The sequence below is a fragment of the Epinephelus lanceolatus genome, chromosome 3 (assembly GCF_041903045.1).
Source record: "Epinephelus lanceolatus isolate andai-2023 chromosome 3, ASM4190304v1, whole genome shotgun sequence".
In the NCBI taxonomy this organism is placed as follows: Eukaryota; Metazoa; Chordata; class Actinopteri; order Perciformes; family Serranidae; genus Epinephelus; species Epinephelus lanceolatus.
Window position 1 is genome coordinate 23939002 of NC_135736.1, and position 15407 is coordinate 23954408.

Consider the following 15407-nt stretch of genomic DNA (forward strand, 5'->3'; position numbering starts at 1 on the left):
CAAATGAGGAAGCTCGGCTGGCAGGAGGAAACACGTCCCATGTTGGTGGCAGTGGTGACATCACAGCCTGTTGAACCTGTTCTCCTCTGGAATTAGAAACATTTTACTTCCCACAGAGTGAAAACCAAACCCTCTTTACCTGTTCACCGGTTTGCCTGGTGTGAATATGCAAACTCATCCTGAGGTGGCTCTTTGTTTACAGCACAACATATATTATCTGCAACACTGGCTCTGAAAACATACACAATTTCTGTTACCAAGAAAGGTGATAGAATCGTGTATGTAAATATAAATGTGTTTACTGGATATCTATGCAGTAAGTAAAGTTAGTGTGAATATTACAAAATAACAAAAACAGTGTACAGTATTTCCTTTGAGTATTTGTAATTGTAAATGCTTCATAAATACAGTTGTCACAGAGTATTTGCAGTATCTTGGTTCAAAAAGTAGTCATAGTAGTATCATAGTCTCTAAGATTTGTTTTGCTAAACATGTCATTCATTCATTCATTTATTCATTCATTCATTTATTCATATTTATACAGGAGGGTCCAATGAGAGTAGTTCACTCTCTTTTGGATTATCAAAGTTAAAAACTCTTAATAACCCCTATAACCCCTATTTAATATTTATAACCAGTATATAAACTTTGATTTGAACTCCATACTGAGCCCCAACATGTCCAATATTCATTTATTTTCCATAACCTTATCCTGTCGGGGGTCACAGGGGGGCTGGAGCCTATCCCAGCTGACATTGGGTGAGAGGCAGGGTACACCCTGGACTATCACAGGGCTGACACATAGAGACAGACAACCATTCACACTCACATTCACACCTACAGGCAATTCAGAGTCACCAATTTAACCTGCATGTCTTTGGACTGCCAGAGTACCCGGAGAAAACCGTTGTCTGTTTGCATGTTCTCATGTTCTGAACATGCAGACTCTGCACGGAGGGGGCCCCCCACCCCGGGTTCGAACCAGGAACCCTCTTGCTGTGAGACAACAATGCTAACCGCTGCAACACCATGTCGCCCTCTGATATTTATTCATTCATTAATCAATAATTAAAAAATAAAAATGTAGGGCAGGTTTTTAGTGGGTAACTTTTATCAATATTTTTGTCATAGTTTCATATTTGCTCAAACTGTAACTGTATCCTGACAGAGGTAAACTAAACAATAATCTGTTGAGTTACTGCCCCAAACAAGCGAGGTTAGAATAAATTGTGAGTTAGATCAGCAGTTTGATGCATGTGCAGTAATCATCTGGACATCCGGAGGGAGCTTGGCGTAGAGTCGCTGCTCCTTTGCATCGAAAGGGGTCAGTTGAGGTGGTTCGGGCATCTGTTCAGGATGCCTCCTTCCATTAGAGATGTTCAGGCACGTCCAACTGGTAGGAGACCCGGGGCAGATCAAGAACACGCTAGAAAAATACATTCTCACTCCAACCTCGTCACATGTTGATGTTTGGTCATGGACTTTCCACGTCCAGATATCACTTGCAAGGTACCCTGGGTGCTTTGGTTGTTGACGTTCTGGGACAACATGTCAATTTCTCTTCTTTCAAGATACACTTCGGTTTTCACAGGAAATTTAACGTTTACAAACAGTCTCTTTTAAAATAAACACACTATGTTGGTACAACACTGCGAATTGACATTTTTTTTCCCTTCAACAACAAAAGCATGTGGTTGGGTTCAGGAAAAAAGAACAGGGTTTGGCTTCAGAATCTTACGGGACGCGACCACCGCTCTCTCAGGTGAAAGTCGACATTTGTTGGACCCGCCACCACCCCACCCACGCGTCCCTACTCGGACTTTCGCTGCCTTAACTTTAGTCCTTGTCCCGCCGTGTTACCCCCAATGCCGCCGGGCACTGTTAAACAAAATGGCAACCAGACGCGTTTCATGTAGAAGTTACAGAGTGCTTTTTTTCGTTGGCTTCTGTCGCCGCAAGTCACTCCCCATGCGCCGGATTTCAACGACTTCAGAGTGAGACTGGGCTCACTGGAGGGTTTATATATCTTGTCTTGCCTGGGAAAGCCTCAGGATCAGGGGGAGCTGAAAAACGTCGCTGGGGAGAGGGACGACTGGAGTGTTTTGCTTAACTGTGACCCAGCCTTGGATAAGCAGTTGACCACGGGTGGATGGATCATTAAATGACATTTGCAAAAATCTCTAGGGCAGCTGTCAATCACTGCTTATGTACACGCTTCACTGCTGACAGCAGCTTGCACAGCAAAGGTAAGTAAATAGAGGAAGATCGTTGATGGAAGAAACTTGCTTTCACTTTACAGAAAACCAGCGGTCTTCTTCTGTTTACTTGTTTTTGCCATGTATGTTAATGTTGGCAAAGGATGGAAGGGCAGGTTTTTTATTGCTGGTGATTGTTGGAGACCCCTCTGCTCTGATTGGCTGTTTCTATTCAGGTGCGGTGGATTCTTGCAAATGCTATTAGGAGCACTGGGAGGAGCCAAAGGGACACAATTTTTTCCACAGATTAATGTCTCATGTACTTCTGTCAGGATACATTGACAGTTCAGCAAATATGACAAAAAGTTAATTCTATAAAAGTTACCTACTGTCGCTTTAAGTTACGCCTCACAGAGCTGTCAGCCTGACCCCAGAGTCCATCTTGTCAGATTGTATCTTGGTACTCACAGCTGGTAATTATGGTACTGTTTTCCTACATGTAAAAACTGTGTGCTACTTATATCTGTGTCTTGTTTCTCATTAATCTATGATCTATAGTGTGCTCTCAAAAAATGCTACAATGCAACTCCTTTGATGAGCGCACCATTAGTTATGATTCTTATCTGCCTGTCATGTTGCTGTCACGCAGGAATGAGAAACACAATGTTGCTTTATCTGTATATCTCTTTCCTCCTGTGGATCATCACTCAAGTGTTTTCTTTCTGTCTTTCTTTTTCTATTGTTTCCTCTATAAGCTCCATTTCTCCTCTTCACTTTCAGATTTAAATCCTCCTCTGCATATTATGTTGTTGACTTTCATGGCCCATGTAGATGCTTCTCATAAACATGTTAATTGATTAATTTATCATTGAACTATATTGTCTGGTAAACGTATTCATGATAAACTTATATTTTTTTTTCACACTGGAAAAGTCAGAAAGAGTTTAAGTCAAAGTTAGCTCAGAAATTAAATGTCACATTTACACACAGTGACATCATGTTGTAGAAAATCAGGCTTTTAATTAAGACAAAGCTAAATACCGTTTAAAAGTAATTAAAACTCTCATGAGTACATTATTACGTTTGTAATCCAAATTCATTTTATTAAGAAAAATAGGAAGATGCTAGGTTGATCCTGATTGGCCAAAAACCAAAGTGACATCACAGCTCATCTTTAGATGTGTCGTTGGATGCTACCTCTTCAGACACATGGGCCTCCTGACAGAGGGAAAGATAAAACAGGAGACTGGTGAGTGACGTAGATTTATAATTATGGGCAAATATATAAAGTAACAGTAAAAATACGAACCTCATCACCATCCTCATCATCTTCCTCATCTTCATCATCTTCCTCCTCCTCCTCCACTTCCTCTTTAGGCAGCACTCCTCCATCATCCAGGAACTTAGAAAAAGTCTCCAGATCTCTTTTTCCCGTGTAGTCGACCACCTGAGAGGACGAGATGGAGAGACAGAGAAGAAACGATGGAGGATAGGATAAAAAATAACCAAAGGCTCTTCACACAAATGGTACGAATGTGTCTGCATGTATGTTTTTTGTTTTATGTCTTAAGTTTTTATGTTAATGTACAGCACTTTGTTTCGGCTGTTGTTGTTTTTAAAGTGCTCTATAAAGTTGAGAGTTGAGTATGTACAGTTTGTGTGAACGGACATGTGTGTGAGTTCATGTGTGTACCTCTTTGCCACCAGCTGGGAAGTATTTGAGTGTTGGGAATCCTTCAATGGGGACAGACTCCACCTCGTTGGCCGTGGCGTCCATCTTGGCTATGATGATGTCATCTTTGTCGGCATACTTTTCGCCCAGCTGTTCCCAGATGGGCGTCAGTTCCTTACAGTGGCCACACCATGGAGCATCTGCACACACACACACACACACACACACACACACGGTTTTATATCAGTGTTTCCTTAAGTCACTGCAAAACATTTATTTTAACATTAAAAAAACCCACAAAGTTTCTCAAATTTATTTTCAAACAAGGCAGATGGCTTTCTGTCAGGTTTGTTCCAAACACAATGTAAGGTAGGAGGTATGTTAAAGGAACAGTTCACCCAAAATAACAGAACACTAACCTCCCTCTGGTCCCAGATCAAGTTATATATTGAATGGTGTTACGTAGTACAGTGGAGAATTTGGGCCATTGAGGGGAAAACAATTTGAGATTCTGAGAATATAATTATAATACTATGAGAATAAAGCTGTAATTTTGAGAAGAAAAAAAAAACCCTCAGAATATTATGAATAAAGTTATACTATTTCAAGTAACAAAGACGTAATACAATACAAACAAAATCATAATTTCATGAGATAAAAATTCTAATATTGCATGAATCAACTTGTAAATTTAAGTATAAGTTTATTTATATATTATTACAACTTTCTCCCATAAAATTACAACTTTATTCTATTAGTATTGTGACTTTATTTCTTTCTTTTCTTTTCTTTTGTACCTCAATGTGGCCCTAATATTTTGAATGAAAAAGAGTGGAGTACGCAAAAAAACCAGAGCATATGTGTGCAAACAGACTCGGACAAACAAGGCGGTCAAACAAAAGACAGCAAAAACGTTATAAAACCTTCAAAAATCTTCCTGAAAATTCCTGTGCAGTGTTGTCCAAGTGTCTTGTATCTATTTGTGGACTTATGGAAATCCAATCAAAACTGCTTTCACTAAACTATTCTATAGTCTGTTTGCACTGATGGGCTTTCATTTTTCAGGTGCTCCGCTCTCCTTAACACAATTTAACATATAGCGTTTTCTGGGACCACAGAGAGCCCAGGAAGGTGAGCACTGTGTACTTTTATTTTTTTCCTTTAGGTCAACTTTTCCTTTAATACTGTCACATTCAGATCACATGATGGAGGATAAGATTGGAAATAATCTCTGTATCACCTGGCTTTCTTATCACGTGGCTGCTTCTCACTCGTTACTGGAGATCCTAACTGTCTTTGCGCTAACGCTGAATGATGTTAGCTGTCTAACACTGAGCGACGGTTGTATGATTGTAAAGTTGTTGAGGGGTTACACAGTCCTGTGTATGGTCACTGCAACACAGTATCAAATAAATTAGGGTTGAACGACCTTGAATGACTTTGAAGCTGACGATGAGGCGTCCAGGTTCATCAGAGCTTTCAGATTAATCCAGTTTTTCTAGGCATAATTGTGATGTGATTGTTAATATTAATGATATTTAAGGGCAGGCAGACAAACTGACTTACAGAACTCCACAAAGACGTTTTTAGTCGGGTCCAGAGCAACAGACTCAAAGTTCTTCCCCACCAGGACTTTGACTGGTCCTTTGTTCCAGTCCTCTGGGATCTCCTCAGACCGATAGTAGGGCTGCACCACAAAACAAGATTATTAATATTGTGTTTACTGCTGCTGTGAAATTGAGACTTGTATATGTGTATGTATGTGTGTGTGTGTGTGTGTGTGTGTGTGTGTGTGTTACCTTGGCAGTGCCGTCCACAACCTCCTGGCACAGCTGTCTCAGTGCATCTGTGGTGAGACCTCCTGCAGGGATGGTGAACTTCTTTGATGTGTCCATGTCGATGATGCGTGCGGTGGGGGCGTCCTTCTCGGACACGCCAAAGTATTTCAGCACATGAGAAATAGCCTCTGACACGTCGATCGCAACAAACAGCATCTACATAACACACACACACGCAGGAGACATGACAAGCAAAGACAATAAGGTAAAGGAAGTTTTGGTCTTTCTGTCGCTGGCTTCATTTCAAACACACACACACACACACACACACACACACACACACACACACACACGACTGTTACCTTGCCCTTGAACTCTTTGGCAATGGCCCTGGATTCGTCCACCAGGGCTTTCTGACTCTCCACAGAGGAGTTGATGAACAGCAAGCTGTGCAGGAGGATGCTGGAGGTGAAAATCTTCTCTGCAGTCTGAAAACACACACATAATGTCAAATATAACTTCTATACAATTATACATTTAATTTCAAATTATTATATAATAATTATATAATTAAGTATGTTAAGTTGTTACCTCCTGGCTGAATGGGATGATCAGCTCCAGGCTGTTTTCCTTGATGAAGGCGGTCAGATTTTTTTTATCCAGCTTCCCGTCTTCTGACAACGAAAAGTCTGCTCTGCCGTCATCAAACTAAAAAAACAAAACACACACACACACACACGTTTGTTTGACTCAACTTTGGCAGACCTAAGCCAAACCTTTTAACCTACACTTTGTTCTGACGCAATGGGAAAATAAATCGATGGTCACTCTACAGACACTTTACCAGCAACAAATTTGATAATTGCTTAGTTGTATATTTATATATGAAACAAAAGCTTCCGACTGTGGCTCATTTGTAAGAATTTTCTGCTTTTCATTGTGTTATATCATTTAAAAATTCAGTATATTATATATTTGTGTTTGGGCTGATGCTTGGACAAAACAAGTAACTCTTAACATATAACACAAACATTTAACCGGGAGACACAGGGAAATAAAATTGAATAAAACAAACTATGGTTAGCATGTAACCATGTCCCTTCATCACTCTTACATAATCGTTTGTATTTATTTTGAAGGCCTAACTCAAGCCTTGTCATTACTCAGTCGGAGTCAGTAAAACATCTTTCTATCCATGTGAGGATATCTGGGCCTCACAGAGGAGCATACTGTATGCACTCGATGGCAGCAAAGCTAACATCGCTGCAGCTTCTTGTATCTTGTGCTGCCTTGGTATAGAACACTTGACTGTGCCTTCCAGTTAGTATCATGACATGTTTGCACCTTTTTGAAGAGCACCACTGAGCTGGCTTTGACTTCATACTTCTGGAAAACCTCTGGACTCGCTGACAGAGCAAACTCTGTGTCAGTAATATCCAGAGCGAGCTCCTTGAACACCTTGGCCACCTCACCATCCAGATCCTAATAAAGAAACAAATCAAAATATGAATATGAATGTAAGTATGTGATTAAATGGTTTACTAGTAAGGATAAATAAAACAGGTGAACGTACATCAAAGAATCCCACAATAGTGATGTTATGGGAGTCGATGAACTGAGCTGCAGAGTCTGCAGAGTCGAGCACCAGAGCACCAGGGCCTGCACGACGCTTCATCCACTTGATAATTCCCTCAGTTGACCTCTTACCTGGAAAACACGCACATACAAATTCATATCAGGCGCTTTAACGCACACGGATGTGAGATAAACAGAAAACTAAAGTGATAGTGTGGCTCAAACCAGCCAGGTTAAAAAAATATGCAAAAACATGCTGATTCAGGCAAACAGGGCAAGTTAGCAAATGAAACTGTGAACACACACACACACACAAACACACACATACACTGATCCGGTTTACTGCTAAGGCACTATATAGGTACATATAAATAAAGAAAGTTTGACATTTTGGGAAATACACTCATTTGTTTTTTTGTTTTTTTTTTCCTGCGACTCAGAGGAGAAGATATACCACTCATGCATGCTTTCATTAATAAAATGAGTATTTTTGAACACTGGAGAGAGCCATGTTTCCAGTCTTTATGCTAAGCTAAGCTAAGCTAACCAACTTCTGAGATGTAGCTTCATATTTAGCATACAAAAACCTGTATGATAAATACGGAATGAAGGTACAGCCATCAGCCAGTTAGCTCAGCTCAGCGTAAAGACTAGACAGTTAACCTGGCTCTGTCTAAAAGTAAAAAATACCCGGTCAGTCACCGCCCCCTCTCTACGGAACGCACTAACCACATCACCTAACCTAACCACATCAAAAATGCCCCCACACTGACAGCATTCACAAAGACTCTCAAGACCCACCTCTTCAGACAGCTAACCCTCCATGTTTTTATTCCCTAGTTGACTCAATCAGTTTTAATCTTTCATTTTATTTTATTGTCTTTATAAAATAATTGTCTGTTTTTCTTTCATATATCCTACTCTTCGTAAAGCGCCCTTGAAAATCGCTACATAAGTATGATGTATTCTTCTTCTTCATGTTATTATTATTAAAACTGTAAAAAAAAATGACGTGGTTTTGCAGGTGCTGGACTAGTTCTTCTAATAATTGTTTAATTCTGCTAGACGTAACAACAAATCATTTCTCTGGTACCACCGTGACAATTACCAAAAATTAAAAGGTGCTGATATTGTGGGTTTATGTGGCCTTGGTCCAGACACTGAATCTGCCCACTCCACCAAGTTCAAGTTGATTGATTCGTCTGACATCATGACATGAAAAAGTGGTTTCTCGCTTAAAATAAAAAACAATCAATGAGCGCCGCGGGCAGGGCTAATGATGTTGTCAGACTGGGGCGCGTTCAATCTGAAAACCTTGTGCAACATTTTGCTACAGTTTCTGGGTTGAACAACGTCTTTTCTTGAAATGGTGTAAAACAGACTTTGAGGTACACTTTCTCTCAACTGGTGTGTGTTTCAGAGGTGTTAACCAATCAGCAGCGACATGTATATAAACCGAATTCTGGTAGATCTTTACTCATTGTACGAGCAGTTGTGGTTCTTAATTCACATTGTGCAATGTAAACATATGTTCGCCGGTAGATAGAGACCTTTGAAGTGACCTGAGTCACACTAAATTAAAATGCAGTGCTCCTTTGAAACACAATAGGGTCTTCGATACACCAGCTTTTCTGTTTAATGCAGCCCTGTTGTGAGTGCTATAGATGGTGCTATCAAGGCTGTTCTAAATCAACGTGTATTTTCAATATTGCCTGACATTATAGTTTGTTTTTACTTCGCAGTGTGGACTTAAAATGACTCAGACTCAGGTGGATACGTTGGTCTCAAGTCATTGGTTCGGGAAATGTCAGACTGAAGATGGAATTGGAGTTTAAGGAGTTGACCATTCTGTCTGATATTATTTAAAGATTTTTGGAGAGAGCTAGGGTAAGTGTTTCCTTAGGTTTCCAGTCTTATGTTAAACTAAGCAAAGCTAAGCTAACTGTCATCTGGGTAAAGCTTCACAGTTAACACACAAACATGATGGTGGTATTAAAATCTTCTCAACTGATTTTTTGAAAAGAAAAAATTAACCAGATGCACAGTCAAATATTAAAGACAAAACTGTTGATCCAATCAAATAGCTCGAGGCATGTAAAAGACAGTAGACAGGTTTGGCAATGATCAGGTAAGGTAAACACACACACACTCGACAGTAGGTTCACACATGACTGTAACTGTCAGGTTACAGTTTGTGATGATGCACACTGTGGTTGTGACTCTGAGAGGCACAGCAGCGTTACCAGTGTGTGCCCGTGTGTGCCTGTGTGTGTGTTTACCAGTGTAGTCGACGGGCTGTTTGCGGTCTCCGTTCACAAACAGTTTCAGAGTGGGGAAACTTCCGATGTCAAACTCCTCGGCCAGCTCCCTCTCCTCTGTGGCGTCCACTTTGGCCAAACGCATCACTGCTTCCTCCTTCAGCTTCCCAGCAGCCTCTGCATAATGTGGCTCCAGCTGTTTACAGTGGCCGCACCAGGGGGCATCTGCACAAACACACACATACACACTCTCTTTATACAGTAGGGGACTGAGTTCAAATGTGTCTCCATGTAGAAGAAATACTCAAAATCAATAACCAAAGCAGCAGACATGCAGCTTTACTCCGCAGGCCTCTGTTCGGTTGGAGCTATCACATGCAAAGATACACATGGAAATACGCTGCTGATAGCAACAGTGGCAGTTTGGCTCGGCCTTTATCTCCCTCACTTCTTTTCCTTGGCGTGACCTCTCCGCTCGCCGCGTTGACCTCATCTGTGGGAGAGTTTAACAAGAGAGCATCTGGACAGGAGAGGCCACGTGTTCTCACGTTTGGATGATGCCTCAGAGCTCATGAGGCTAAGAAGAGACGAAAAGACATTTATATTGTGATAAACACTTCAAACTCAAGTTTCACTTAGTTAGCTATTCCTGAAGCTTTCACGGCCTTCCTCAGCTTCATTTTAGTATTCAGTAGGTGCAGATTTAGGGGAGAGGATGCCTTATTATCTGAACATGTGCATTTGTCTCTGCCAATAAAGACATGAACATAGCAGAGACTTTTATTTTGACAAAATTAAAGACAATCTGGGGCAAACACATTCACCAGAATGCAGGAAATTAAGTGTTTGATGCTTAACTTTTGTGGCAGAGGACCCTAAACCTCCCGTTTTATGTGTCCCCCAAATTAAAGCTATGCCCCTGTGTGCTCCCCGGGTCAAGAATGATCCTTCATCTTCATTTCACTCCTCGGTGTCTGCATGAGTTCTGTAGAAAAGTGTGAATCTTGGACACCTTTTAACAAAAAAAAGGTCAATGCCAATCCATTTTAGCTGAACATATGTTGTCACTGATGCTAAAAAGAGAGCAACAAACGTAAGATATAAGAAGTAAGAGGAGCAGATGTTCACCTATTTGGAGCAAAAAACATTGTGCATCATTAATAGTGATCCCTACATGAGATATAATTCAGATCTACTTACAGAATTCAACCAGCAGAAACTTATTTTCACTGAGAGCTCTGGCAAAGTTGTTGATGTGGAGAACCATCACATCCTTCTCCTCCTCTATCTCCGTTGTTTTCTCCTTCTTTGGTGTCTCCTCGGTTTCCTCCTCCTCCCCCCCTGGAGTCTCCTCAGTTGCCTCTTTCGATGTGTCTTCTTGTGTTTCTGTCTGTTTGGTGTCAGTGTCGTCGGCCCGGGTGCAGGAGGCCCACAGCAGCAGGCCCAGCAGAGTTATGGACAGAAGTGTGTGTGTCCTCATGTTGCCGTTTCTGTCTGAGTACCTGCGCTCAGGTGTGGACAGCCACAAAAAAATGTGTCACTGAAAGTTTGTACCTTTATCTGTCTCAGATGGAGAGTGTGTGTCAGAATTTTACTGGCCTTCTGTGTCATCCAATCAGATGGTATGTCTGCGGGGGACTCTTTTCTGTGTAAACCAATCACGTGCTGCCCTGTAGATTCAGAGCTGAACAAACTGGCTGTTTGTTAAAGCTTTGAGAACTCTTTATCTTTCTCTCCTTTTTGTTTTGTATATTTTAAAATGATTTTCTTCTTGATTTAGCTTTCAGTCCTTGTCACCCACACATGGTAGCGTGCACACGTGTATACCTCTTTAATTTTCCACTCCTCTCTCTGGGCCTTATCAGAATCTCATTTGCTTAAAAACAGACAGTGTATGGATTTCAAGCTCTCTCTTCTTCACTTGTCTCTTTTATCTTGCCATTTTGTGTTTACTCAAACTAAAGGAAGCACTCCACCTCTCCGCCCTTTCTACCATTTCACAGACAAGACGCAAAATCCAGGATATTTAGAGATGAGTAGGGGAAGATGGAGGCTGCTTAGCACACAACTATTTTCTGGTCCTTTGAGGTCAGAGACAAAAATGTGACATCAAAATGTTTGTTTTCTTTGGTGATGGTAACATTTGTTTATAGTATTGAAAGTAAAAAAGTGGTCTGTGGACTAAACATATTTTAAAACTGTGTTAGAGATATTGGAAAGTTGTTTCCTCTGGTTAGTTATTAGACAAAGGAATCAGCTACATTTTGATATAAGATTTGATTGTCTGCAATGGGTGATAATTAAAATAATAGTATTTATTTGTATAGGACTTACATAAACAAGGTTACTAAGTGCTTCACAAAGTGCATAAAAGTAAGACAACAAAACAATACAAAGGAAAGAAATCACAAAAGTTACAAATCAGGCACTAAAAAGGAAAGCTTTCCTATGAAAACATGTTTTAAGCAATTATTTAAAAATAGGTAATGTGCTAGCCAGCCTGATCTCCTCAGGCAGAGACTTCCAGAGCCTCAGGGCCTTGATGGCAAAAGCCCGGTCCCCACTAGTTACCAACCTTGATCTAGGGACGACTAGTGAAGGTAGGCTTCAGGATCTCAGGTCATGACTCGGAGCAGGTAGTCAGAGGCTCAGCTATATAACTCAGCGCTAAGCCATGTTGAACTTTAAAAGTTATTAAAAGAATCTTAAAAATCAGTTCTAAAATTAACTGGCAACCAGTGGGGGAGGCGAGAATTGTCCCAGTTAAAATACGAGCTGCAGCATTCTGTAGTTGAAGCCAAGCTACTGAGGATTTACTGAGGCACGTAAACAATGCATGATCACTAGCTGACATAGTTTCATCATAAAGGTGGGTTAAATGTGAGCGGAGTTGGTTGGCACGTGTCAACCAATTGTAAAATTAATATTTGTAACTGTAACTGTGTTTTGAAAGATTAAAACTATTTTTGAAAGTATAAAAACAATGTTTATATTGTTAATTTATTATTATTTTGAATGGTCAGTGGCAAAAGTAATTGGGCATTTACAAATGAAATGCTTAAAAATGTTTTGGTTTTTTAAAAAATGAGCAGATATTCTATTAAATGTTCATGTTTTCTGGTTCTTGTTTAAATCAAATGTCCAAATTGTTTCTATTGGTTACTTTATGTTTTTTGTAACTATAGCATTTTTTCCATTGCGCCTACCAACTCATGAGGTGTTTCAGCACAAATGCAAAACATTTGTGACTTACATCACAAATCACCTAATTTCAGAAAACAGTTCCATTTTTCATTTTCAAACATTCATGGAGTGGGTCCATTCTTCGATATTAATTTCAATAGCGTTTAGCCCCAACTGAGTATGCACTCTGGGGTAAAATGTGCTGTGACACACACCCCAAAAGACGGACATGTCCAGGAAACTTTCCAAAAATAAAATCCATCCAATTGTCTGCTACATCTGATCTGTTTGATGCACTGCAACCAGGAATAATACATTTTTCAAGGCCAGTTTTTGGTGACATGGTTACATTGTCCTGCTTGGCTCTTGTCTCGCAATGAGACACCTCCCTGGAAAGGGGCAGGGCTATGACGACTGGTTATCTGGTTTTGACGTAGAAACTGGATCAGAATCTTACTGGCGTGTAAAGCTACAAGGTGGTCTGATTTTGAGGGAGCTAGAGGAATGGCAGTGGTAGGCAACTTCACATTTTCATGGCTTTTATTTTACAACCTTGTGTTTATAACAAACACAAATGCATTTTCGCAATATGGGACCTTTAAATATATAAAAATAGATATTTAAAAAAATCGAAATATAAAACATATTTATCTATAGCTGAGAGTCCTTCATCTTTCATCTGCTGCTAGTTAGAATGATCAAACAAAAGTTATCTTGGGAAGTACGGCAGAGAGTGAAAAGTCTCCCCCTGTCAGAAACTCAGGTGAAATTTGGGTGAACCGACCCTTTAAAACAAACATCACATACATGATGAGCTGCAGTGAAGAAAACTGTGCACAACACACATCGATTTGTTTCTGTTTTTATTAAACTTTTTGAAAGTATTAAAGTTGAAAAGAAGATAAATAAAGCTGTGAGTGTGACTGTTTCCGTCAGTGTGTCTGTGTGTTTCTGTGTTTAATGCTGCATGTGTGTGTTCTCCGTCAGTGTGTGTGTGAGCTCCGGGTTTGGATCCCAGTTCGCCAGCAGGTCACTGAAGTCCGGCTGAGCGCTGTCGAGGGTGTGTGTGTTGTGATGTGGAAGTGCGTTGTAGTGCATGTGTGTGTTAGCGTCTGTGTGTGTGCTGTCCTGTGAAGGTGTGTCACTGTTTGCGTGTGTGACGTCAGGTGCGTTGCTGAAACTGACCACAGAGCAGCAGGGGATCGGCTCAGTCCAGAAACTGAGCGGGAGATGCCGCTTGATCATCGGTCGGCTGCGGCCCTGACTTTGGCCCCTGTGGTTGAACAGTTCAGCCAGGGGCCCCAAACCGCTGTTGCCCTTAGCAACCCCGACTCCTTGATCATCAGCACAAGTGGCCAAGCTGCTTTCTTGCTCCTCTGGACTTCCTGCTCTTGCGATTTTCAGCAGGTCATCATAGTAACGCAGACGCCCGCTGGTGGCGACGGAAACTGAGTCGCTGTAGATGTCACAAGCTTCTTGATCACCAGAGCAGTGACCGAAATACCGCTGGACGTCACGGCTGATGAGATCTGCAAACCTCAGCAGCCGCTTGGTCACATCCAAAGTGTGGTGGGTGGGATTTAAGAAAACCTCGTCCAAACATTCCTCCTCTTCCTCCTGTGCTTCAGATTCTTCATCCTCCTCCTCAACCTCTCTTTCTTCCTCATCTTCTCTGACCTCTGGCTTTTCCTCCAGAATCTCCACATCTTCATCTTTCCTGCATGGAGAGTGCTGGAAAATCAGGGGGTAGTAGGCTGGAGTCGGGGCCTGGACGAGGAAGCTTCTGATGACGCCTGCTGCCATGTTGGCTCATTGACACTGGAGAGACAGTAACAGAGGAGAAAAACTAAGAATTTAATAGGAAAGCATTTTGTTGAAAGGATAAAAAAGTAAATTGGTTGAAAAAGAACATTTTAATTACCTTAAGTGCCAGGTTCAGATGAATCTGTGCTTAAATCAGAGGTCCGTCCTGGGTCATTGATGGATCCACTTTTCTGTGTGTGTGTGTGCATATGTAATACTGGACCGTCAGGATTGTCAGTGTATATATACCTCAGCACACCGCTGCAGACGCGTGTGTGTCTCCCGTCGGATGAGGCAGCTTCCAGAACAAATATTTGCATGCCGGATTGGCCAAACACACTTTGTTTACTTTATCACCGGGCAACCGCAGAGGGGGTCCAAGGCTAATGGATCCTCTGCTAGGGGATGATGGAGAGTAGTTGTACATACACACACGCCCGAACACACACACATCGTTGTTTTTTCCCGTCCCTGTTATCAGACTAGTTAAAGGATAAAAGAGCATGAAATCAAATCATATGCTGTTTTGACTTCTAAAGGGGAACACTCTGAACTGACATCAGCAGACTGAGATACAACCTGGGTGGACGCAGCTCTCCTCAGAACATGATGCACTATAATGTTCTTTAAGTGGGAAGCATCACGACATGAGATCAGACTCGCAAGAGTCAACCTCGTCAACCTGCCAATCCTCGTCTTCAGAAAGATGATAGCATGCTCAGACACACCATCAGTTTTACCTGTGGCTATTGGCTCACTTGCTGAATAAAAATTCTGAAAAGGCTGTTGGAGGAGAGACGCAGGTGCCAACAGATCAAGTTTTAGAAGAGAGCAAAGTGCCCTCGAGCTGCCCGATGAGCAGATTAGCACTTTGACTGAAACCTACTGAAACCTACTAGAATGTCATCTCAAAGAATAAGGATTGTATTATTTCCTATTTTTG

The 15407-nt window shown here is 41.2% G+C and overlaps 2 protein-coding genes across 2 annotated transcripts; both read right to left on the reverse strand.

The window, feature by feature from the left end:
- Positions 1-3269: 3269 nt before the first annotated feature.
- On the reverse strand, positions 3270-11023 carry pdia2 (protein disulfide isomerase family A, member 2). The gene is made up of 11 exons (XM_033623573.2): positions 10679-11023; positions 9500-9703; positions 7219-7352; positions 6990-7127; positions 6237-6353; positions 6008-6133; positions 5667-5861; positions 5434-5554; positions 3889-4067; positions 3505-3642; positions 3270-3413 (listed from the first exon to the last, which is right to left on the reverse strand). The coding sequence occupies exons 1-11, from the start codon at positions 10956-10958 to the stop codon at positions 3357-3359; spliced, it is 1689 nt and encodes a 562-aa protein (XP_033479464.1). The 5' UTR covers positions 10959-11023; the 3' UTR covers positions 3270-3356.
- Positions 11024-13444: 2421 nt separating this feature from the next.
- On the reverse strand, positions 13445-15347 carry percc1 (proline and glutamate rich with coiled coil 1). Its single transcript, XM_033622926.2, has 2 exons — positions 14583-15347; positions 13445-14479 (listed from the first exon to the last, which is right to left on the reverse strand). Exon 2 carries the CDS (start codon positions 14462-14464, stop codon positions 13619-13621), a length of 846 nt encoding a protein of 281 aa, XP_033478817.1. The 5' UTR covers positions 14465-14479; positions 14583-15347; the 3' UTR covers positions 13445-13618.
- Between the last annotated feature and the right edge of the window lie 60 nt (positions 15348-15407).